The sequence below is a fragment of the Centrocercus urophasianus genome, unplaced genomic scaffold (assembly GCF_019232065.1).
Source record: "Centrocercus urophasianus isolate 14NV4802_14NV808 unplaced genomic scaffold, USGS_Curo_1.0 seq_17, whole genome shotgun sequence".
In the NCBI taxonomy this organism is placed as follows: Eukaryota; Metazoa; Chordata; class Aves; order Galliformes; family Phasianidae; genus Centrocercus; species Centrocercus urophasianus.
The window spans coordinates 27,597,959-27,624,551 of record NW_024884722.1 but is presented as its reverse complement, the minus strand read 5'-3'; the positions used below and the strand labels follow the sequence as shown (position 1 = coordinate 27,624,551).

Here is a 26,593-nt window from a genome sequence, read left to right as displayed (position 1 = left end):
TGAGAGTTATGGAGCAGAGCATCCACCCCTTCATCCCGTCGGCTTTGCAGCCCTGACTGCATTTCACAGTGTGCTTGGAGCAGGCAAATGTGCAAGGCCTACTACAGCTATGCTCACGACCTGGCAAGCTATTCATAGTAAATAATCCATTAGGCTTTTTTTTCCTTGTTTATTGTGAATTATCTGTGAACAGATGGTTATAGTGACTGATTTCAGCCTACAGAACTGCTTCATGAACGCTTTTATACTGAAAACTTCCAGTCTGAAGCATTTGCCTTGACTGCTCATCCTGCTGAGATGAAACCCCTCTGTGATTCCCGGTTAGTCTGCTGCTGCTCTGCTTGGCAAAGCACTAGGAAATGGTGCTTCAACTCATAGCCCAAAGGTGGAAGAGCTGAGTGGCAAAAGCAGTACAGTCCTCTTGTTTAGCTTTTCAGGAATAAGAGTTATAGAGCGAGTCGGACTGAAGTGTTGCCAAAGCCTCAGTGTAAAGCCCAGTTATGGACAGATTGAAAAGCAGTACTGGTTGTGTTAAAATCAATGGAAAGAATCACTCAAACAAAAAAGCATATGCTACAGTTACCTTTTGATATTATCTTTCATACTGTTGTGAGCTTTAACTTTATTTCATTTAGCTAATACAATGATTGTTTATAAGAAATATTTAAACTCTGAATTTCATTTACTAATATTTTAAATGTATGTTTATTACTGCTTCTTCAAGTTCTTTTTTAATTGGAGTGCCTTTCCATAACAAAGGAAGGAAAATTTTAGTCGTCCCCTAGGAATGTAACTAGAGTATACTGAATACATGCTCTGGAAGTAAGTTATTCAAAGTAAACCCCTCAAATGATTATTGTCAGGTTGCCAAGGACCACAGTACTAATTACTTCTCTTTTTCTATAAAAGCTGTATCCTTGAAAATTGAGCACTGTGTTTACAGGGCTTTTTCTACCCCATAATGACAGGAAAATACACCATAATTTGTGCAAGGCAATCAGCACGCAGGGCACGCATTCCTCTGTGTCAGCGTGCTGCCCAGAGCAATCACACACCTGAGCACTGTTATAACAGACATGGGTAGCAAAGGTGTGATAAGAAAGCCTGTTAGAATCACAATCTGTACCACCTGAGTAATTTCTTTCTTATTTGACACCTCTCACTGGAAGACTGGAAATGTGGGAACTTCACTGTTAAAGCAGTTCTTACAGAGAGCCTCAGTTGTGTGCAAGGCTCAGAGGAGGGGTTTGGGCTGCGGCAAGCATTTGGCAGCAGCAGCCCAGCAGCCAGCTAGGGCCAAGCTGCTACCATGTTGGAGCACATCCAGAGGAGGGCCACAGAAATGATCCAAGGCAGAGGAGATTTAAATTGGATGTAAGGAAGTAGCTTTTTACAGTAAGAGTAGTGAGGCGCTGGAGCAAGTTGCCTACAGAGGTGGTGTACGCCCCATCCCTGGAGACATTCAAGGCCAGGTTGGGCCAGGCTCCAAGCAACCTGATGGAACTGTAGATGTCCCTGTTCGTTGCAGGGGAGTTGTACTAGATAACCTTTAAAAGTGCCTCCAACTCAAATAGATGTTTGATTCTAAGGACCTCATTCTGTACAGCTCTGCATATCTTGACGGTGTCCTGTGCTGAGTGCAAGGGCTGCCCTGTCTCATGCTGTAGCACTGAGCTCAGACACCCAACCTTGTGCAAGTGTGGCTGTGCCAGGCAGGCAGCAGCTTGTCCTGCTACAGGCGTGCTCCTCAAGCCAGGCTGGTGCAGAGGCAGCAGCAGCGGAAAGATCTGCTGGTCATTTCTCCAAGTGAGATTGGGGTTGCTTTTTGTTAGACTGGAAGATGTAGGATGTAAAGAGAGCCCAGCTCCCTATTGGTTAGACTGGTCTTGAGGTAGAGCAGGAGACTTGGCTGACACTGCTGGTTGACATGAGAGCTCACCAGGGTCAGCTCAGCATCCAGGGCTCACAGGGAGCCAGGCTCCAGCTGCCCGGCCCCACACTGTCCCTACAGAGGATGTGCTGCCGATGCAGTGGATGTCCCTGGGCTCACAGTGCAGTGCTGGCTGCTCTCTCTGTTGCTCAGACCAGACACCACGCCCTGGAGACTGAGGCCATGCCACTGGTGGAACCTCTGGGCCGCAGTTTAACTGAAACTAGTTCAGCGAACCTGCCTTTATCTACTGATTGCAGCTCTCAAGCATAAACTTCCTCTGCCCTAATGAAATTGCAGATGTATGCTGTTGGATTTGGAGTATGAGAGGCAGCTGGTGCTGAAACCTAAACCTATGTTCACGCAGAAATGAGGCTCCTTTCCCATCAGAGTTCTTCTCAAGGACCTAATGGCATCATTTCCCCAAAGCTACGCAATATTAACTTTGTGTGTTTTCTCCAGGAATGAGGGAAATTTATGTGAACATCTAATGTAATTAATTAATATGCCTTGTGGCAATAAAGAAAACCAAATAATGTTCTTTCCTAATGTAATGAATTGCTTTGGAAATTGTTGGGCAATAAATGTATCAGACATTGCATTTAACAGCATGTACTAGAAAAAAATGATGTAGTTGGACCTACAGTTTTATAAATGTTATGTTTCTCTGGAATAGCAATAGTAAAAGAGAAAACTATTAAAAGTATAAACTTAAATATCAGTGTGTTCCGTGCCTGATAATTAAGAAATCAATAGCAATACTAAATTATACACCCATCTCAGCTGCTTTTGACGTTTCTAGGGCCCAAACCTTCAGTGCTTGCATGTAAACACAAGATTTTATTCATGTGAGCATTATCATTGTTGTCAGGGAGACAGTCACTTGTCTGCCTCTGCCACACGGAGCATTTTAATCACCCGCTCTCTGCTCAGAGCTCCTGCTTTTAAAATAGCAGACAAAGGCTCCTTTTCCCACTTGCTCTGCATCGAGATATCACAGATAGACAAGGCCTGCGTCAGGTCATGCGTGATGAAGGGAGGAAGTCAGTGCTGGAGAGAAAAGAGGCACCTATTATTAGTGTTCTCAAGACACATCATTGTAAACAAAAAACAAAAAAAAAGAAGATTTTTTTTCATTCTTAATGTGTTCTGTGCTGACAGCTGTTATTTTTGCTGTTGGCTTTTTGGATTTGTTTGACTGTTTTATTTTTTAGCCTTTATTAAAACAGCAGCCATCTCACCCAAAAACAAAAATGGAGCAAAAAGGCAAAGTGGTAGAAGAACTTTCTAGCTTCTTGTTGTTGAATTCAACATAAACTGCCACAGTCCAGAATGCATTAGGTCTGTGGGAATTCTGCTTGCTGCTTGTGTGTTTGTGGATGGAGCCCTGGGCATCCAGATGTGGTGGGTGGTGCCCCCCCCCACAGCACGGGAGTTGGAGCTGGGTGGGTTTCAGGCCCCAACAACCAAAGCCATTCTGTGGTTTTTACTTTGGGAGAAAATGCATAGTCTTTGCCACCTCTTACTTCTGTCTTCTCTGTAAATTTATATTTTTCAGTGAGGCAGTCTGGAACTGCCAGGATTACAATAGAGATTGTGAAATAACTTCAACCCCGGTAATTTAAAGTTCGTGTCTGTCAATGCAGAATAATTGCTTCTCCAAAGCCCAGCATGATTCGCCTGCAAGTTCAGCTCTTAATCCAACTGCTGACTCCCAAAGGCATCTGGGCTGTGATGCAGGCTTTGCGTAATTCGGGGCTAAAATAAACACAGAAAAAAATGCTCCAAAGTGGTTGGATTCCCATGTTCCTCTGCAGTGTGATGGATCTGCAGCCCCAGTATGCTGTGAGAGCTGTGCTGAGCTGTCCTGCTGCACCTTGTCCTGTTCTGGGTGTGTGGCCAGCTCCGGCAGGCTGAGTAGAGACGTGACATGTGGAGGTCGAGGCAAGGATGTCATGGTGTGAATGGTGCTACTGAAGGGTCGGTGAGATATGGCCTCTCTGTGTCGGCTGCCATATCTTAACTCCTGCCCAGATGTGAAAAGGACAGAAATTTTTTCTTGTAATAACCATGGATCGTGGTGAGTGGGAATGGGAAGCTCAGAGTTTGTGCTAATTTCTGCAGATTCCTTTCCTGTCGCCCTCTGGCAAGTTGCTTAGATCCTGTCTCTCTCTGCCTCTAAAGACTATTTACATACATACTGTGTGAGAATGTCACAAGGGTTGTTTAGCTACTACTTGTGAAATGCTTTGAATAGGAAATGTGCTGGACAAGAGTTCGTTTCTTTTTAAACTGTGGGCTGGCAGCTACAGGTAGGCACTGGAGGTAGTTATTGGAGCTAGACAATCAAAACAAACAACTAATTTATGAAACAGCATCTTGTAGTCTTATTTTGCTTTTTTGCCCTGATTTCTTTGAAAGGTGCAGAGCAGGTAAAATACTGTTTTTTGTGCATGTGCTAGTGTTTTGTTTGTTTGTGGGTCAGAAAAAAGCATCCAGATAACCAGATAACCAGGGCTATTTCCACATTTAGTCTGGATTTGGTGAGCAGCTTCTTTGAGAAAACCTTTGTTAGTAGCAATAGAGACTGAGACTATAGAAATACAGTGAATTGTAATTATTTCATGAGGGAAGTATTTAAATGAATAGCAAAGAAAGATCTGATAAAGAATGAAAATTTAACGTTCCTTATCAAGAGGGACAAAACATTTAAAAACACCTGACACAGCAAACATCAAAACTGAAAGAGAAATTTTCACTCTGCTCTACTTCTCCTTCTTTGATATAAACTTCTGCTAGAGGTAAATTCTATTCCTACGGCACACTGGTGTCACTTTTGCACTGTATCCAGCTTGCTTAGCATCTCTGGGCAAACCTGTGCCCAGACTTCTGGAGTAACTTATAGCTCAGGTAATGTGAGAAACCCATGCTGTTTGCAAACCACACAGCTTTAGTAATCCCATGTGTAATTCAACTCTCTGTAACTCAGGATTTTCACAACACAGTTCTGAAACTAAAAATATACTCAACAAAATGTCTTTCCAAGTGCAGGCAATAGCATATGTCTTTGTAGATTTAATACAGAGCCTATTTTCATTAAAAAGCCACCAGAATTTTCCAAGCCCATAGAGACATACATATTATGTAAAAGCATAGAATATCAATAAAATAAACCTGGCAGGATCACTAATTTCCATTTCAGCACAAAATCCAGTTTTCCTGATAATGGAGGTCAGTAAGAAATTCTGAAGTCTCCAAACAGTCTTATTTCTATTTCTTGGCTGTTTTACAAAACTTGCTAAGACAGACAGATGGGAAATGAATGCTACCTTGTAACCCTGCATCTTAAAGTTCAGCCTGAGTACTGTGTCTTCAGGTCATGCTGTGTGCTAGGAGTCTAGATTCTCCTCCTAATGACACTGACATAAGAAGTTATGTAATTCCGTTTCAACTGAAATCAATTAATCTACAACTACTGTGAAGAGCAAGTAGATCTCATTGAATTCACAGTCCAAAGCATTTTTGTTTTAAAATCAAAACCGCTACTCTCAGAAGCTATACAAAGTGCTGAATGTGTTGAGTTCATGTAGTTCAAAGGCATTGCATGAAGTAGGTGACAGAACCTGACTTGGCACACATTATGAACCCTACTAATTCAACCACACAATTTTGTATGACGTTCAATAAGCGACACAGAGATGCATGAGGGTTAGAAATGAGATGAAATACTGCCTTTGGCAGCAGAATCTGATTTCTTAGTTCTTCTGAGGAGCAGATTAGCCTATGAACTGCTGCGAGGGCTTCTTTCAGGAGTGCTTATGGCACATAAAGATCAGATCCCGGCTGCACTCTTAGGTGAGCCACTGCTGGGAATGACCAATCTTTTGTTTGCAGGGAGATTTCTAGAAGTGAAACGCTTCTCAGTTCAAGCCTTGGGCACAGTGGCATGCAGCAAAAGCAGTGCACAGAAATGTGTTCTTTGTCAGGTGGAAGAGGACTAGCAGGCAAATTTGTAAATTGCAGCTATAATCTTTAAAAATACTAGTTTGTACTCTCAGCCTCCTATTGGAGTGCAGCAATGTAGCCACGTTTGAGATTATTGCTATTCACTTGGGATTATACATTCAGTGGCAAAGTGTCTAGGACTTGGAAACCTCAAGAGCCTGAAAGTTTGAGGATGTTCCTGTTGAGATAGCAATGAGTCCTCACAAATCCTTGATTCTGGAAGAATATGGGAAAGGTTGTCTTGCAGTTCAGTTTCCTACCTGGAAGAGATATGTTAAGATATAAATTAGATAAAGAATTATTATGCAGGGCAATTATTGAGGGGCAAGTGTTTACTCAACTGCTATGTTACTGAACAGGTTGCCCAGGGAAGTGATGGTGTCACTGCCTCTAGAGGTGTTCAAGAAACATGTAGATGTGGCACTGAGGGACAAGGTTAGTGGGGTGAGTTGATGGTTGGACTAGATGACCTTAGTGATCCTCTCCAGCCTTAACAATTCGGTGATCCTATAATCTCAGAGGAAAAAAAAAAACAACGCATTTTCATTGCCACAGGGACATCAAAATGTCTTGTTAAGGTTCATTTGAGAAGCTTTAAGATGGCTTAGAAAAATGAATGTGGAATGGCCAATGACATCCTTTGCAATGATCCATTGGTTCTCCCCTCACTGCTACTGAAGCACAGAGAGTAAGCTGGTAAGCTGATGTGCTGGCACAGGGCATATCTATTTGTGGGTGCTCCCCCAAGGAAGGTTTATCAATAGGGAGTGGGTTTGCTTCCCAGCTGTTCTGCACTGGCAGCAGGAGCCAGTGCTCTGTCACATGGCTGCTGCAAGTCCCTTCTCAGGCTGTACTTACTAGGCATGTAATCAGCTGCCATTCAAGATTGCTCATACGACATCTATGGAAATAAACAGATAAATTATTTACTGTGCAGGCAGAATGATACTGAATACTGTGACAGCTGAATATTGTACAGGACATAACTTATTCATATTCAGGAAATGCAAGAATTCTTTCACAAGCTAGATTTTTGTCAGTCATGTTAATTTTCCATGTGTGCTGTATTAGTGGATCTTTAAGAAGAGGACAGTAAATTATTTACCACATGATACTAAATGGCACATAGTAGATCTATGTACCAGTTATCTACAGTAGATGATGTACTATGTAGTTATCTACATAGTAGATAAACTATGTAGCTGTGGTGAATTCACATGAGTATGTTGTGGCATTCACAAACCACTTATTCAGCCTGGCAGCTGGTGTTGCTGACCCTTCATGTGTGCTCTTCAGCTGGGAAACACAGGTGTCTTTTGGAAGAGGGACAGGGTGTTGGATACCTGTCCAAGAATCAAGCTGAATTTTCTGAGAAACAGGGAATAACTGGAGGGGAAAAATGTGATTCTTGCCTCTGTAGATCTACAGGAGGTGTCTAAGTCCTTGTGGGGCTTCTGTCAGCTCTTTGACATTCTTATTTGCTGTCATCTGGGGCCAGAGGCTGCCTCTGGTGGGTGCAGATGTAATAGTCTCCCTACAAGGTGATGTATACCTGCTGATGATGGCTGCAGGACATGCTGTTCTCAAGGGCTGTTCTGAGGTAGAATCGCACCCTGCAGCTCATGTACAGCACTCTGTGTACGCAGCGTAGTCAGCCAGACACTGATAGAATGTGGCACATCATTAGTCAGAATTCCTCCTTAGAAGAGAGAGAACAGGAAGATACCAGCAAGGATAGCAGGTGGACTCTTGAGTACCTCAGTGTCCTCAAGTACTGCCTCAAGCAGGAATCCTTCTTTGCTGCAGCACCCAAGCCTGTGCTTGTGTCCCTTAATAGTGTGGGAATATGAAATATCAGTTGTTGAAAAATTTGGAAGGCATGAATCACAGAGGAAAATTCACTTTCCACTACTTTGCATCTATCCTTAGAGTTCTTCAAATACTTGTCTCTGTCTCTAGGACTTCTGCAGCTCCTGCCTGCAAGGAGCAGTGCTGCAGTGCTCATTTTCTCTCTCGGCTGAGCTCCTGTCTCTTAATCACAGATGGAGGAGGTGCAGCGAAGCCGAGCGACGTGCCCTGAGCAGCTCAGCCTGTGGCTGTCGCTGGCGCCTGGACAGACCTCTCCTTTTGCAGGGCTACTGAGGGAACAGATTTGTCATCCTCCTTGTAATTAAATGGAGATAGAGCAGCACAGTAAGAACTAGGGTAAATGCAAATTGGAGAACATTTACCTGCAGAGTTAAATTCTGCTCATCTGATTCATTCATTTAGGCCTATATATAAATGTGTTCATCGAAGATAAATTAGCTATTGTGGCTAATTTATTCTGCATATTTCTTAGCTGTGTTAATTCCCTTAACTCACCCTGCCACGTTTCTCCTCTTTGCCTCAGTTCTATTTTGATCCTCTCAGCACTGGTTTGAATGAAGTCTTACATCACATCTGCTGTGTTAGCACACTTTCCAGAAACAGACCTACCCTTGTGCCTGCTTGTGCGGCTGTCTTCTCTTACAGCATGGAGCATTTGTGTTTCATTTTTATTCTATAGGCCCTTGTGCAAACATAGGTTTGTGCAAAGAATAGGTTTGGGGTTTGCAGCTTAGCTTTTCTGGAAGCAGGTTCCTCTGCTTGCTCACCAATTGCCCCTTGACTGAGGCTTGTGCTGAAGGCCTGAGCCCTGCCCTGTGGCTGGAGAAGCTGTGCAGCACTATGGGGTGTTCGTGCCATGCTGTGCCCTCTTGCTGCGTTGTGAGCAGCGACACAGCACTCCACAGTGCCACGTCCTGCAGGGTATGGAGCCACTGCCAGCTCCTGTGGGCATGCAGGGCTGCTGCCAGGTCCCATCCCAGAGCCTGGCAGCAGGGGTGGGCGGGGTGATGGCCATGAGCTAGCAGACATCCTCGTTCGGTCTGTAAAGGCTGTGTGTCCATTTCAAGTTGAACAGCTAATTATGTAAGAACTAATGTTTGTTGAAATCATTGAGCACAAGTGCCGAGAAAATACCCCATGCCATACAGCATGCATACGGAAATGCTGTTTCTGCTTTGGAAGTTCCATGCTGTTTTTCCAAATGCAGTCACTGTTCAGTTTTTGAATGCAAACAGATTTTCCCTGCACATTTCAGAGAATATCTGTGCTGCTCGGCTGCCTTTAGCAGCTGCCACATCTCATTGCAGAATACTGCCCTGCAGCATGTCCCTAAGGCTGTGTGCTGTGGCTGCACCGGGGAGCAATGCCACCTTCCCACGGGACCGACAGCTCCATTTTGGCTGTGCAGCTGCTTCTGCCATCCATTTCAAAGTGAGCTCACAGATGCTATGCAGGATGGAGTTGTTGGCTGCGTGTCACAGTGTGACTGCTGTTGGGCCATGGCTCTGCGGGTGGCTGAGGGTAGTCACCCTGGCAACACCACAGCAGGCACTCCGTGGGGTGAGGGGCCTTGTGGAGAGCTCCACAGAGTAGTAGAGGATGGATTTTGCAGAAGTGTTGGTGGCTTTTGGTCTCCTCGGCTGTTTCCAGCAGCTCAGTGAGAAATCCAGAGGGAGAAAGGAAATCCTTGCTTGCCTTAAGGCTGGCAGAGCCTCGGGGATCAGGGAAGGAGCATCAGGAATAACCACTGCTTCTCCAAAGAGTGTTGTTTCCCTGATAACCTGCCACTTCTGCCCCTTCAATAAAAACTGCTATAGTTAAAATAGAGAGCAAGGGACTGTAGTTGACAGCTACTACTACAAATTTTTTGCCGATTTATCTGAAAGCCAGACTCATTCTCCAGTGGGAAGAGGGTGTTAAAGCACAGTGGGAACCCGAGTTGCAGCTAGGACACAGCTGCCTGGAGCTGCAGCAGTGCAGCACCTCACAGTATGTCAGCAAGTAGCCAGTGCCAAGTGCAACTGCATGTGCAGTTTTCCTGGCCTCTCTGCACAATAACCTGGACAGGCTGATCTTTATGAAATGGAGTTGAGATTCTTATAGTCTTATTTCTGAATTTTTGCTTTCCTTTTTTGTTTATCTTAAGTAAGGCATGAAGGTTCTGATCCCCTCTGCTTGGGAAAGAGAACTTTTTCATAGCCATGCACTACACAACAAACTATATCCTCATCAAATGAAGGTTATCCTTATAGACCAAGTTTGCCCCTTCCATAGTGTAGAGCTTTTAACCAGCTGCTAATCATGATAATTCCCCCCTATACACCCCCAAGAAACTACAACCCTAAGAATAAAATAAAACCAATCAGCCCCATGTCTGTCAGGTGCACATCCCATCCGCTGCACCCAGGCAGGTGAGGGGGAGGCAGCACTGGGGTAGATTTTCATAGGTATGGTGTGGGGTGTCAGCTGCACATAGCTGAAAGCTGCAGGTGGCAGCTCTTGCCATTTGCCTCTTCTAAAAATGTCTGAGATCTCAAATACCTTGCTGGGTTTAATTTACATACCTCTCTGCTAATATTGTGCCCGTACGCTTCTAGCGGAATAACTGATGCCCGGTGGAGTTTCTCAAGTTGTTGTTGGTCTGTATATGCATAGGTTCAGAGCTAATTTTCCTAGGCTTGAAACAAAACCTTGATTCCAGAATGTACTTCTAAGCAAAATGAGTGGTACTGACAGCTGTGATCTGCCTCATCCTTCATTTAAACACCATTAGATGTGAACTTTGATAAGTGCCGTAGTTAATGATTGTTGTGGGTACAGCTATGTTTGGGTAAACTGGAAGTTACTGCATGCACAAAAAGCATGAACAGATTAATCAAAGAGGATTTTTTTTTTTAATAAGATCAAAAGCAGTGTGTGCTGGAGGCTTTTTAGTGTCACTGTGATAATGCATTTTTTCAGCAAGTACTGATTTGCCACATCTCTTCAAAAAAGACTGGGATTTCATTGCAGTTTTAATCAGACCTGTAGCAACAAAATAGTCATTGTGTAGTTTAGAAAAGGGTGTAGTCTAGTAGTTAAATACTGTGTGTAGGAACATACTATTGGTGATACCTTTATAATTACTACTCAGAAGGTTTGCAATGGCATAGCTTTCAGTAGCTGCATATTTAGCAAGATAAGGGTATTCCCGGATCCCAGTAGGACAAGTCTCTTCTGTTGTGCTAAAAAAGCAAGTAACTCCATTCTGTGCTTCCATTCAGGAGCAGAGCAGACAAGTTCCAGGGCACGCACAAAGCACTGTGACTATATAAACTGAGAGCATTGCTTGGCAAGCTGCAGTTTTCACCAACAGTACAAACAAGCAAGTTAGAGCAATTAGTAGCTGTGTGAGGACATCCTCATCTTTAATGAATCTTTGATAACTGCTGCTTCTCCCCAAGACCTCATTAAAGCCCTGTGGATTCTGAACTGGGAAGAGATTGGTTTTTTGGCTTGGAGTCTTTGCAAGCACTTGCCAGACAGCCGGCAGGTCACAGCACACTGGAACAAGTCCTGTTCTCAGACAGTCAGCAGAATACTGGAGAGCTGCTGAAGGGGGCTTTAGGTAATAGAAGAGTAATGACACGGTCAAGATGTGAAAAACACAGACAAAATGTGAAAAATGTTTTCTCTCCATGTGGGTGTGGTACAAGTTCATTTGTGCTACGAGCACAGCTTTTTCTATGCTGGTGCTGTAGGAGGCCTTTGCAGAAAGTCCTTCTATGTCATCCATCAGGAACTGGTCTGTGAGAGGGAGCTCGTTTGTTATAGCATCAGTGCTGGCTTGTCATGCCTGCAGCCTGTGGAAGGAAATCAGCCTTTCCTGTTTGTGATAATTCTTCAGACAGCATGAGGGCCAGAGGAGGTGGGGACTGAAAACCTCCTGCCTAAAGTTCCTCATGTCAGTTGAAAGTGCTCAGTTCAATTTGAAACATTTCTCTGTCAGTCAAAAATAACAAAGGCGCCTTGGAAATAACTCACGTAGCTTGTTGTTCCAGAGAGTGACTGTAAGCCATAGAGGAGAGTGCTATTTCACCTAAGATCTCAACTTCAAAAAGGAAATATGCTTTGAATGCTGACAATTAAACCTGAGAAATTTCATCTCAGTTTTTGATCAGGGCGTATATTAAAAGAAAAACATAACTTTCAACTATGAATTCTCTCTGGCTAATGCATTAGTAATGTTTCTGAAACTGGGGGTCTGAATAGAGGCTCAGATGCCTGTGCACTCAAGCACTTGTAGTTTGCTGAACTCTATTTCTCAGGCTTTCCGGTTTGTTCCTTTGGCACACGTACATTGCGTTTTTATTCCACCTTTCTATTCCTGGTTGATTTCCCAGCTAAAGCACAGACAGCCCATCAGGGTGAAAAATGCACGAGAGCCTCTTAGCTGCAGCATTCTGTGATGTACCTGAGCAGAAAACTTGATTTACTGGAGTAGGCATGTGCTTGTTCCTCAGTGTCCTTTCCTCATGATTGCTGGTGTAGGACAAAGTGCTGATGCTGTGGTTTCTGACCCCAGTGTCTAGGTTACTTTCCAGTGTTCCCATTGCCTCTTTCTTTTCCATTATACCTTGTTTACATATGTTTTAGGCAATATCATTCTAATTCTTGCTTAATTCTCTCTGGCAGTGTTTGCGTAGCCTTCTTCAGGCAGCTTCATAAATCTTGCATAAGATGCCTATACCTTTCTTGTCGTGGCTTTTAATGATTTCAGCATGTCTGCAGTCACAGTCACTGTTCTCGTGTTTGCTCGCTGCTTTTTCTGCATCAGTGCAGATATTGGTTCCTGTTCCCTGTTAGCTATAATAAGAATTCTTCATCATCTGTCCACTGCAATGTTTTTGCTACGGATGTTCCACTCTTTCTTGGACTTCTTCACCATTTTATGCTGTCAATTTAACCAATAGCAGAAGTCCCTCGGTTGGCTTGGTTGCATCTGCCCTTATCTGAAAGCCTGATAGGAGCTCTCTGATAATGTCAGATGTTCTGAAATAACCTCCCAGCTGAAGCAGCGTGAGGAATGTCAGCACAGCTGGCATGTGCCCCCCTACCTGCCCAGCTGTGACACAGAGGTCATTCTCACTACGTTGCTCTGACACAAGGAGCTGCTCCCAAATGCAGAAGCATACCCAGTCTTTCCATGGGCTCACCAGGCAGCAGGGCAGCAACCCACACACCAGTTCTCTAAACATCTCCTTTCTCTTGTATTCAGCACCTTGTTACCTATCCCATCGATGGCAAAGTGTGTTTTCACCTGATCTTACCTTTATGTTCTGAGCCTCCTTCTCCGTATTAGCTCACCTCTGCTGTCACTGTTTCCTTTGAGTCTGCAGCTCAGCCTTCTTGTAAGTTTAGTTCTCTTGTGCTGTACGTAAAGCTGTAACAACATGTTTATATAATCTGTCACTTGGAATAAGGAATAAAAATAGAGATAATCACACAGTATATTAGTCATCCATAAAACAGACCATGCAGCTTTGCACACAGGGCTGGCATAACACAAGAGAGCTCCTGGGTGCCGGTTGTGGCCCAGCAGCCTTCCAGTTGCTGTAGCTGCATGAAGGTCCAGCTTACTGGGCACAGCTGGCAGGCCAGCAGCAACACCATGTGGGGCTGCACCGTGCTGTGCTGGAAGAGCAGCTCTGCCCTCCCAGTGTCAGCTTGGCTTTAGATGACTGCTTACACGGCCAGGAGACACAGTTCCAGCTGCTGCATGCATGGATTTTCTCCAGAAAAACTGTTACATTCTGCAGTAGTCTAATCTGACTTTCAAACTATGATAAGCAGCTTACTGTTTTTCTTCTATGGCAGTGTTTCTAAGTCATAAGGATTTTACAGATAGGATTTGAAGCCATATAAAACAAAAAAGATCGTACTAAGGTAACTGGAACCATTTAATTTGCTAAGTTTACCAAAAGCATTTGGTCTGCATGCAGTTCAGATAAAATTTAGGGAAAATGTGGAACCTGGAATGGGGTGGATCTTAATTAGTTTGCTGATATTGCATCTGTCTGTTAATTGAAATATTATCTTTTAATTAAATGGAAAAATGAGAACAGGTTAGCTTTTATTTGAATGCATTATTGCTGCAAAGCCCATCAGAAGATGCTGGCAGGGAACCTTTTGTGGGACAGAAATAAAGCAGGAGAACATGGCATGCAGTTTCATCAGTACCTCTCCAAAATGGGGAGGAAAATAATTAGGGTTTATGAAAGAAAGCACCCAAAGTGGAGCATCATCAGCATTTCTAATTGTAAAGCCAAATATTCTGTTCAAAGATATCTTGCTTTTGTTATATGATAGCTGCATTTTAAGCCTAATTTCTAAGGAGGGAGTTAGTCAGTTGGCCAGAAATTGGTGTTTGCTCAAAATCCTGTGGCCTGATTGCATCAGTGATGGAAGGAGGACCAATCCCAGCTGCTGCTGTGCGTGGTGGCTGATTTCCAAGGTCTGCTTTGTCAGAGCTGGAGAAAAGTAAGAGCAAATATGACTATATACATGCATATAGTCATGTATATATTTATATTTATTCCTTGTTGATATAACTATATGGTATTTGCATGTATATATATAGTGTCATTGTCTGTATACACAACACAGATCCATATATTCACAAATGCACATTAAAATGTCCAAGGAATCTCAAATTCCTTGGCAAAGTGCAAATATTATTTTGCCTAAAAGCATATCCCACTTTAGGAGAAAGCAAAGTAATAAATTAGAAGTATGGAATATACAAAGTGGAGAAAAAGATAGAAACAGCTTACATTACAAGCTATAAAATACAAAGGGAGAGACAAAAAGATCAAGAATATTCTGCAAAAGCAGGGAGTTTGCTTGGTGACATTTCCAGCTGGTCCAGAAGAAGGGATGAGTTCTCATTTTGCAGAGAAAGACGAGAACAATCCTCAGAAAAAAAGGTTTGACAGAGAGCACTGAAGAATAAGAGTGTAACCAATGTGGTCAAGCAAGCCTGCTTTCACTTTTGGAGGTGAAGGCGCTTTTCAACTGAGATGTATGCTTCCGTCACTTAGCATTGCAACATTGTAACTGTACAGCACTCTTCAGTGAGTGATGGATGGGCTACATGATAGGCACAGTTTCTAATAATCTGAAAGTAAGATATTAAAATGATATGAGTGCTAGTAGAATATTAAATAAGAAGGATAGACAAGGGTAGATCTAACCCAGCTGCTGCCCAGGTGCACCGCTCGGAGTGATGCACCTTTTAGGACAAGGATTGCTGTTTGTGTGGTGCAGCAGGACAAGAGGGCAGCACTCCATGTGGAGCTCTTGGTGTGGATTCAAGAATGAAAAAAAAATGCCCAGGTGGCAGGAAGGAATCATAGTGTAAGGAGGAGTAATGGGTGATGCTGCTTTGTAACCTTTCAGAAATTGGTATTGTGGTGTGGAAATAATCTGAGAGCTGTGTGGTGAAAATAAGGAGAGCATTAAGTACTTCTAGGAGAAGGTGATGCTGTAAGAATTCCCAAACTGATCTGAGTGCTGAAGATAGTGCCTTAACACAGAGAGGCTTAAGGAGGTCAATCTGTTTAGTTCATTGGGAAAAGGCTTGAGAGGTGACTTGATTACTGGGTATAAATACCCTAGTGGTTTTTAATGGGCTCCTCAGTGTTGAGGAGGAAGGCAAGAGGAAGGTGATCAGCCGAAGCTGCAGTGCCAATAGCAAATAAACAATGTTGAATGGTGTTGGTAACTCACTATTGAAACAAGATATCAAAGGAGATGATGCACTCCTGTGAAGTATTCGGTTCCTTACTATTGGCCTTTTTCCAGTGCTTTGGTCCAACCGTAGTGGCTGAGCTCAGTTCAGGAGCCTTCAATAAGCAGCTCTAGTTACAAGATCCACTTATTTCCCTTCTGATGCCCTATTAATATCTTTCTAGAGCGTATACACTTGTATATTGGGAAAAGAACATTAGAAACTTCACCATTTGATTATGATGATGGACTACAGTGCATCTTGTTACTGTATAACAAATTGGACTGGCTGAAACATGATTTTATTTTCTATACAAGAGTGTCATAAAGTTAGAACATTTCTGAAGCTTCCTTCAAATGGGCTTGTGATACATTCGTTTTCCTCTCCCCAAAGCTTTGGTAGAAACAGAGTGCCTTCTGACAAGGTATATTTTTAAAAGTATTCAAAGCAAAGGCCCTGAAGACGATTTTGTGTGATGCACTGAGGAACGTTGGGCAGCCCTGGCACATGTGTGCCATATGGCACAGGGCGTTTTCCATGTGTCAGTTGTACCTTGACATCAGAGGCAGACGTTGGTGGTACGGCAGTAGAACCTTCCCACCAATATTCTGTTAAGTGTTGTTGCTGTGTGACAGACAGCAGGAGAATGGCAGTCTGACATAATGGCATCTGACATGAAAGTGTTTATGATGCAGAGGTGTTCACTGAATTCCTCCACGTGGAAAAAAATGACACCCAGAGACATTCACAAATTCAGGTGCTTGCTGAATGGAGTGGATGTGAGCACAGTGGGTCACCTGTGCTGGTGGAGATTTTCATAAAGGTGACATGCAGGCTCTTGTTCAGGCTGGTGAAAATGCAGGGCTACTGGTGGTGACTGTGTTGAAAAGGAGTGTCTTGTAGCTGCGAATTTTCTCTCTCAGGTAGTGTTGTAGTGCTCTTTGTACCTCTTGTGGTTTCCATGGAAGTAAATGGGAGTTTCTTCCAGTGTGACCTATGTATTAATTTACCAGCCATTCATCTCATCCAAATCTGAAGCCAGAATCTGTCCCCAGATGAAGTAGTGGACATGCAAACACTATTCTTGGATCAATCAGTGCCAGAGATGCACCTTTACAGTCTGAAATGGACCTTTTTTGATTAGACTCGGGGCATGTTCCTAAAATTATTGTGTTTCATTGCAAAGGCCACTTTAGAAGTAGGGGTTAAGTCTGTTTGCAAAGCACGGTACTAAATTTACTAAGCCTGATGGGGGTATTTAAATAAATAAGGATGAGTTTACCCCTTGAAGGAATTTGAACATTACACAGAATCTTCCTGCTAATAAAATTAATGGAGAATAGTGAACTTACACACAAAAATGTGTGCTAAAGCAATTACAGGACAGTAAAGTAAATGTTTACAGAGATTGAAAGAAAAATCTGGCAATAATATCTTGCTCTTTAGAGGAGAGATTCATGACAAAGCTGTGTAGCGAAGTGATCTGCTTAATCCAGTTTATGAATACTTCTCTAAAAAAGGCAATAAAATGCTAACTCTGAGAATGGATTAAAATAAAAATAAATGCTAAGAGGGCAAATATTTATATGTGATTCAGGTCACAATTTCAGCTGTGATGGGGCCAAGAAGAACTCAATCCAAGATGCAGAAGTCTCTGATTATATTGGAACAGTAGTTTTAAACAAAATAATCTGATCAATTCACTGCATAAAAACTGATGGTGTTTATCAGTGCCAACAATTTATGCTTGAAGAGAGAGTGTGCTTTCGAAATACTAAATAACAGGGAGCCTTTCAAAAGCTTCCTAATAGTGAAAATGAGGGCAGAGAGCTGGCCCTTTGCAGGCAGAGACAGGAACTCAGCAGTATTTATAGTGCATCAGCCACGTCTAAATTCCAGAAACCACACAGCTATAGCTGTGCTTGTGCGTGCAGAAAATCTCTGCCTGTGTGCGTGAGGCACCACTTGCATCCATCAGATCTTAAGATGAAAGATTTAGAGGTTGAGGTGGAGTTCTTTTGCTCTTCTCATACACAGCCTGTTTTTTTTTTAATTTTTTTTTTTTTTTTTTTTTTTTAATCTTGGAACATGGGCGTGGAGGAAGACAGCATGCTATCCAAACAAGTGGTTGTGGTGCAACTGAAGAAGTAAAAATGCTCACAACCAGCAAGTGGGAAAACCCAATTATGTCAGAAAACTAGCTGAACATTGTTTTGAGCCTGGTTGAACTTACAAAGCTTTTGAACACACTGTGACTTATGCCAAGCAGTGATTCTTCTCCTATTACTCTTTTTCAGATTTTTAATTGCTTTAATCAGCAAAATGCCTTGAATCAGCAAAATGCATCTTGGTAGAGTTAAGATTTCAGATTAATGGAAAAGTAGTTTGTCAGCTTCGTGATCTACCAGTCAAGTGCTTGCCTAAGGCAACCTTACTCACAGTCATGGAATCTTTTGAATTGGCAGAGATCCTTAAAGGTCATCTGATCCAACTTCCCTGCAGTGAACAGGGAAACCTACAGCTCCATCAGGTTCACAGAAACACAGAATCATAGGGGTTGGAAGGGACCTCCAGAGATCATCGAGTCCAATGCCAAAGCAGTTCCCTACACCAGGTCGCACAGGTAGGTGCCCAGATGGGTCTTGAACATCTCCAGAGAAGGAGACTCCACCACCTCCCTGGGCAGCCTGTTCCAGTGCTCCGTCACCCTCACCTAAAGAAGCTCTTGTGCACATTTGTGCGGAACTTCCTATGCTGCAGTTTCTGGCCCTTTCCCCTTGTCCTGTCTCCATACATTGCTGAAAACAGTCCGGCCTTGCCACTTTGCCCCCACACCTTAGATATTTATAGACCTGGATCAGGTCCCCTCTCAGTCTTCTTTTCTCAAGGCTGAACAGACTCAGTTCACTCAGCCTTTCAGCGTGTCGCACCTTTGCAGTAAGGGGCTGCCAGTTCAGGGATTTCTCCCCCAGGACATGAGCCAGAGCTTCTACCTTGGCAAATGTGCTGGGATCCTTCAGCTTCGAGTGCTGCCCTGACGGCCCTTACAGCTGTCCCACGTCTCCCCAGCTGCAAGGCAACAGCGCCAGCTGAGCTCCCAGCTTCAACACTTTGGTGATAGATATTTAAGCTTCTCTTTCCTGGGTTTCTTAAGAGCTTCGCTGTTACTATTAGAAACATTTTGTTTTGTAGAATGCTGGGGGAAAGTGTTGAAAGTGAATGAAGTGTCTAAAGGTGGCTTCTGACATGGTTTTCTTCTTAGCGCCTTTGTTTGGTATAAGGGCAGAGAAGTATAATTCCAGCATTCCAGGGCCATACTCAGCCCAAATCTCAGATCAGGGAAAAAAAAAAAAAAAAAAAAAAAAAAAAGCAGAAACAAAGCTTATCCTTGGCTCAGGTCTCCTGTCCTGTTTCTGAACCGTTACAAATCAAAGTGCACATGCTCCTGATGTGCAGATGCATCATAAACCACAAATAGAAACATGCAGGAGATTTCTTTTGTCTGAAACAAATGCCAAAATGCCTTCAGTGGTTTTGGACTTTTTTTTATTCTTTTTTTTATTTTTTTATTTTTTTAGCTCTGTCTCATCATAACAGCCTCATGTTAAAACCAACACAGCTCTGAGATAACTTTTCATCCACAGCTTTCTTCTTGTAGACTGTGGCAGCATTTACAGACTGAGCAATGATTTCTTGCCAGAAATGCTGCCAAAGGTAGGCTTAAACTTTTGTGGCAGTCTGATCCTACTTTCCATGAATTGCATGAGACTGAAACAAAAATACTGACCACCCAACTTGAGTATTTCTAGGTCTGGTGTGTCTTTAAAAAATAACATTAAGAGCGCTTTATGTAAACCACAGAGTTAAGTAACTGCTTTTTTGCTGTCATTAACCACAATGTCTAAAATGTTTTGATCTTTCTGTTCTCTACAAGTGTCTGGATTCATCATTCAACTTGTTGCATATCATGTGAGAAAAATAACAAACCTTAAACAGAAATTTCAAACACAGGACTCAAAGGACTGCATGTGATCAGCAGGTCACTTCAGCTCTAAAACATTTCTTTAGGTCTATTCAAATGCAGCAGGTCGTGCAGCCTCTTTGGTAGCGTACGGAGGAGGTGGTGGCCCAAGATGTACTGCTCCACCTTGTCCTGGAAGCCACGGGCAGGGAGAGGTGCTGGTGGGAAGCCACAGAGAAGCTTGTGTAGGCTGGTGCCTGAGTGGTCTTAGTGCTGTGGAGCACGACAAGTGTTTTTGAAATCCTACGGGGTAAGAGATGCCATATAGATGTGGTAGGGCGGTGTGGAAATTTTGTATCTCTGCTTACTCTACAGGTCTCATTCTTTTCTCTTAGTGCAGAACTCTTTCTTTTTGAGGAATGTATTTCTTTGTAACATACAGTGCTTGCGAAATAACTCTTATTCAAACTGCTCCTTTTGTGATAGAGAATAACGCATTTTATTTTATTCATTTGCTTTGAAAATTCTTTTACTCAACCTTAGCAAGGCACAGTCACTGAAGCCTTCTCAGTACTACTGCCTTTGTCCTAATTTCTGCCTTGAAAGTGGATTTGGACGTGGGTGATTCCCTTTGGACTTCACTATAATGTCCTTAGGCAGCAGCTGGGATTCTTTTGGCTACCAGCCTTTCTTTCCCTTTCTCAGCTAGGGGTTTTGTGTGTCCTTTTGTCAATGTGTCTCTAGCCAGTCAAAACAGCACCAAAGAGCTGAGGTCAGATTTAACATCTGAATGCTCTCCTCAAAGAACTGGGTACTGTTTTCCCTTCTGATTCCTCAAATTGGTGCAATAAACTTCATCAAGCACTGTATAGCAATTCCCTTTTAAGCAGCAAGACATTTTTTCTGGCTCCCGTTTGCATTGCTTCTGATGACTCGGAGGTCTGTGGAGCTGCTTCCCCTGCCGGGCTCGCTCTCGGTGGGATGCTTTTGCAGCTGGTAGTTTGGATGCATGCAAACAGACGTGTGCTGTTTTTCAAGGCAAGCACCCATTTGTTAGCACGAGCTGCTTGCACTCTCCTCTCCATGGGAGCTCTTCCCTGCTGAACTTTTGAACCACTGAAGCAAATCAAATCGTGTAGCTCCACAAAACAGAAACTGGCATTTGAGCTGTGTCAAGGAAGTGCTGCAGCCTCAGCACAGTTGCCCAGGGAAGCAAAATCAACAGAGAAACACATTGTTGGGAATGGCTAAAGAATAGCGGCCTGTGAAATGTGTCTGTTTTCTCAAGCTTCTCATGTCTTGTGCTATCTCTTAGGTATGGCCATGTATGTAAGATGATAAACTTGTATGGGATTTTCCTGTTTGGCTGTGCTAATACAGTGCTGGTATCTGCTAATACAGTTTCCTGAGTTGATAGGAGAGTAAGAAGCATTGCTTGAAATAATAGTCCTTAGTTTGTAAAGGCCCTATGTATTTCCAGTCCTGTGACCAGGGAACATGCCAGAACTTAGCAAATTGGGCTGCTTCTCATGCAGGAGACCCCCTGAGGCAAAGCCATGCAGCAGGCTGCTTGCTGCCCTCCCAGCTAACAGCTCCTCAAGTGACAGCAGGCCACATGTGGGCATGGCAGGGAGCGCAGTTCTCTGAGCAGTGCGCCTGGCAGGCCGGGCATCCCTGAGCATCTCTCCTCTGGCAGCAGTGTGGCTGAGAAGAGAGGAACGGTGGTGGTGCATCCAGCTGACAGTGAGCACTGGGCAGAGGTGCTGAGGGAGGTTTATCTGAGGATGCTTAGATCTGACAGGCTGAGTTTGGTGAAAAGTGGAGGCAAGAAAAATAGTAGGTTTCTCTTTAAGCCTGTAAATAGTGATTGAAGAAAAAAGGGTTGATCTGTTAGTGTTGAATGAATCACTTGAAAATGTCAGCATTAAATAAACTGCACTTGGTGCACAGCTTAGACCTACTCCTTAACCAGGATCTGTTCAGAATGGCCTTATCTGCCCTCAGAAAAGCTGTGGAACTGGAGACAAAGTTACACAAGAGATCGTGACCAGAGGCCTTTCCTCAGCCCTGCTGAGTTGTTTGTTGAAGTGAAGAATCTTTAGTAACCGAGATTTGGGAAAGTTTTTTTCCAATAACACAGTAGCTCAAATCCTGTCACATTTCAGGTCTATATTCTTCAGTACAATGTCCTCAATCTTGAGAGGACAGCACTGATTCAAGTAGGCTCAACTAAAACGCCTTCATCTTTCACGCAAAGGTTTGTACGAGCTTACACAACATCAGTGAGTCATTCACATAGGATTGTGTTTTTATTCATCTAGCGAAAGTAAAACTGGTGCTCTCTGACCCCAAACCCAGTGCTGCTAATACACAGAGTGCACATAATGGATGTGCCCCATGTCCTGGAAAAAAAGACAGATTTTTAGCAGGTGATGAGAACTCCATAGTGGACAATCATTCAATATTAACGTGTTTTTCATGTTCATTTTCCTGTCATCCAAGTGGAAATAAATCTGAATGACATTTCTGCACTTCAGCTGGGAAAGGAAAGGTCAAGGGTGCTAAAAGCCCCTCTCAGAATATGAGATACTACAGACAGAGGTTTGCTCTTTGTCCTTAATACTATGTTAATTAATCCGGTTAAGGGTGGCGTGTGATTTACACATGCTTTAACAAGAGAACATGAGTCTGTGACTGAGGACATGATTCAGTGAGTCCCTTTTGCTCCTGCCTGACTGTATGAGTGCTCTCATCTCGTGGAAATGGGCTGCAGGAATGCCAGTTGTAATGCACCGCTGAAACAAGGCCATAGGGCTGGATCAAACTTGTGGAATTAAGGAAAGAACAGAAGCTTTCACTGCAGCTGGAATCAGATCTTCTGTATTTGGCTATCTAAACTTCAAGTTCCTAGCCATGGTCAGTCATCTGGGTAGAGATGGCTGGGGAGAGGGTCCCAATGCAGCGATGGCTAGGTGAGGTGCCTGTCCTATTGCATGGCTTGTAGAGAAGCTCTATCACATGCATGGCTGTATATGGCTAGTGAGATAAATGCTGACTGGTCGTTGTAGTCATCAGTTCATGTCAGATGTATAATCAGACCACATTGTAAAAAAAAAAAAGTAATAATAATCAAGAAAAAGGCACATTAGGCAAAGGATACATGGCAGCAGAGAGTGTGGCCTTTGTTTTTTAATTAGTTATTTGGGTCTTTTAGCTGATGACCAATGACACAGGATAAATTAGCTTTTAATTCTAAATTAGATTTCAGTATGTAGAAATACACCGTGCTCATGTCCAGTAAGCAACCATGTTGTATAATATTTAAAAGCACAGCCATTCCAGTTCAATGTTTTTCCTGAGCATTACCTTACTTCATTATGTTCAAGAAGGGGCCTTTACATGGTACAAACTTGAACACAACATAAAACAAATGTGTTCTTTGTTACTGTTGTTGCTTGATAATTTTCATGGAATTATACTGGTTTTGTACTGAATGATGTTTAGACATGGAGATCTGTGGTTATAGCATGCTGACGGCAGACAAAACAGAAAATACGTGTGCTAAATTTGATATACAAATCAATAAATCATTCGTCCCTTTAAATAAAATGAAAGCAAGGGCTTGTATTGATCTACATCAACTGTGATTAGAGCTGCATGGTATTCTTTTTTGGATTAAAAAAAAAAAGTAGGATAGCTTCTGGTAAGTGAATTATAAGCATCAGCTATTACGTGGCTAGCTCATGAGGCAGTCAGATAGAAGATCTATAACAAGTAAGGAGCCACAGGACTTTGCCAGCTTCTATAAAATGGTGTGCGTTTGAAAGAAGGAATTTTAAAGTATATTTTCTATAGCTCAAGTGTTTTTCTGGTGGTAAGGAAGAAAAAAACCCCAAACACATAAGGAATCCTATCCCTCTGAGCCAAAGAAATGTCAGTGCACTTTGCGGTTTAAGATTTTGATACAAGGCAAGCATGCAGAGTACACAGTAACCATGCCTACACTGCCATTGTATTCTCGGGAGAAGGGAAAGTCTTCCCAACATCCATCTTCACTTTCCTATGGCACATGGATTTTAAAATAGGGTATCTGCATGCTCTGCAAACTTGCATGTTCCGATTTACTGACCTGTGCTGCTCTGCTGCCTGTGGATGCTAGCTTGATGTGTCTTCTGCAGCCTTCCCTGTGCAGGAGAGCCAGGTTGGATAATGCAGCCTGCTCCAGCTCAGGCATTGATCAGATGCCAGGACCTCACAGAGCCCAAGTTCCTCTCTGGCTTCCTTTGCAGCTTGTTCAGTCGCTCATTGCTTTTATTTGTGACTTGGGCTTGAAGATGGCATACGTCTGGTTTGTCTGCTTTGGAAACGCTTCATCATCAGAACTTGTTTTGTGTCAGTTTTACTTTATCCTTGATTGCAGGTTTCCATTTGCTTATCTTTCCAGTTGTGCAAGGTGGTGTTTTCTAGAGTGATGTTAAAAAGAGGACTCCCTGAGATTATTACCTTACACTGAAGATGATTAAAAGTATTGCTTTACTCTAGTATTGGACAAAGAAAATTATCACAATAAACTTAGCAACAATCTCCCTACACCTGCATGTTTTTCCTCAGCACCTTACCTCATCCCTCTCTTGCTGTAAATGTGGAGAGATATACAAGTTATTATGGCACGTAGCACCCTTGCCACTGGGGCTGCACCAAGGACCTTAGTCTCTTCCTTAGCCATGGTCTGTCAGCAGATTCTTTCTTTATTAATTGTTAGGCAATACCTACTTTTGCAAGAAAGTAGGCCAGTGCATCTTGTTCATGTTGATTACAGTCATAGCTCTAATTTTACAATATATTTTATTAAAGGATATCACATTGTCTTTTACATAAAAAAGCTTTTTACAAGCTAAACGTGCACATCCTTCACAGTGAGCAAGTGGCTGGTTTTATGCCACATCCCAGCCAAATGGCTTTCCTGAAGTACTGCAGGATTACTGGCAGACATTTGTGCAGATGGTAATGTATTGGGATATTCTGGGGGTTATTTGGAGCCTGAAATGGAAGAGCACACACAAAAGTGGAGCACCAGTAGTTAATGCTCCCAACTAAAGTTTGTACAGAAAAACACTACTGAATTTATTCCAGGAATAGAGTTTGAGAGTAATACTGCCTGTATTTTCCATTTGCCAACATCTTCATGTTTTTCTCATAATCATCTAAGAACTGCAGTCAACTGAAGTTGCACTTTGAAAATAGTGCATCTCCTTTCCCTTTATCAGAAGGGAATTTGGTGTGCTCTACCTCCACAGGCACCAGGAAACACACCCTTTTTTAATGTAACCCATTCATAGTGGTTATTGTTGAATTCTTTTTTATGCTGATTAAGAAGTACTGGCTGCCCACAAAAGATTAAGAATCCATACGGATCGCTTATCCAAGCTCAGATCTTGTATACAATTAAATTCCCCCTGCAATTTTAGCTTGGCTTTGAAATGCAAATGGATTAAGAGAAAAGCTCCTTAAGCAGATTGCAACTAGTTAGATATTTTATTGTATGTAAATTGTACATACATGCTTACAGACAGATATGCATAATGTGATAGTATCATTTGCTTTATCAGATTCATAGGTGAATTTAGGAAGTCCCCAGTTCCAAACTAGCACAAAGTCACCCAGTGTCCCTCTGCTGCAGATAAGGTCTGTATTTTGCCCTTGTTCTTGAAAAATCACAGATACTCAGTGCTAGTGTGCAGAGGCTATGTTTTATGTCTAGCAGCCTGTGAAGCAGGACATCAGAGTTAAGAGGCAGAATACTGCTGATATTCAGTAAGAATTGGGGTGTAAAATCCTTCAGATGCTTTGGAAAAATTCCCATCCAAACATGGAAGAAGGAGAGATGCAAAACAGATTCAAAACTCACTTGGAACAACTTTTATAAACGTCTGATTGTGAAGCACTTTTGAGGCCCTTCCTCTCCTAGTGCTCCCCTCTCATTCAGTGTTAAACACATCCTCAGCTCTGTGGAACAAGATTATACACCTTAAAAGCTATCACATTTTCATGTATAGAAAGCCACTTTTTTGGCCCAGGATTGAACCTAACCTCTTTTGGGCTTCAAGGCAGAGGTGTTTTACAATGAAATGTCTGTATTCTAACGTGGATAGCAAGCTGGCAGTGCCAGCTGCCTGAACCTGCTCAACAGAATAAAAACAGAGCAAGTCCCAGAGAGCAAGGTTACTGGACAGAGGGTAGAGAGAGTAATTAAAGGTGTTTAATGGGTGTATTTATTCAGTAGCTCTGTGGTTTATCACAGGGATATTACTTCCAGACATTTCTGGCCGTATGTGAAATATGCGTGCCAGCCCTGTCTGTTTTCCACTTGGATATCATGTTTCATGGGAACAAAATCTGTAGAAGTCAGAGATCAAACCTAAATGCTGTTTCCCAAATAATAATGATACACTGAATGCTGTCATGGAAACCTTCCTTACAGTGAGCCCTTAGCATAATGGGCAGTCGTCCCACACTGTGCAGCTCAAGCACTCATCTGTCACCACACCAGTCTGTAAACTATAGTCACAATGAAGCCACAATGTTTACTCACATGATACTGCTCACCTTCTTTTCATATCTGCGTACCTGGCTATGCAGTGTAATGCTAAGTGATATCAGATGGGCTTTGTTTCCTTAAGAAAATGGGAATTTCACCTTTCCTCTGAAATCCATATTAACATCAAAGGCTGCTATGGTTTCATGAACACTTTTTTGCTTGCTCCTGGTTTTGGGTGCAATTCCTTTTTAATCTGTACCATCGAAATCAACATGCCATCATTACTCACTGATGCTTTAGTGGTCTTTCACAAAGTCCTTGTGACTATTAGATGTATCCTGAATTCATTTATCCTGCTTTAGTACAAAAATACATGGTACTGAATTTCCAGGCAATATATCTACGCCTATCAGTGCTGGTGGTTCAGTGCCCATAGGCAAACTGTGAATATTTAAAAGAATTCCACTAATTAGAATGTGTCTCAAAAAAAAAAAAGAAAAATCTAATTTTGCATGATGGCAA

The 26,593-nt window shown here is 42.7% G+C and overlaps 1 protein-coding gene across 1 annotated transcript in view; it reads left to right on the top strand.

The window, feature by feature from the left end:
- Positions 1-3,761: 3,761 nt before the first annotated feature.
- The window catches only part of PHYHIPL (phytanoyl-CoA 2-hydroxylase interacting protein like), a 78,615-nt gene continuing 55,783 nt past the window's right edge, over positions 3,762-26,593 (top strand). The window contains exon 1 of the mRNA XM_042818365.1: positions 3,762-4,010. Within this exon, the coding sequence (XP_042674299.1) occupies positions 4,001-4,010 (10 nt within the window). The 5' untranslated portion in view covers positions 3,762-4,000. The remainder of the gene's footprint in view (positions 4,011-26,593) is intronic.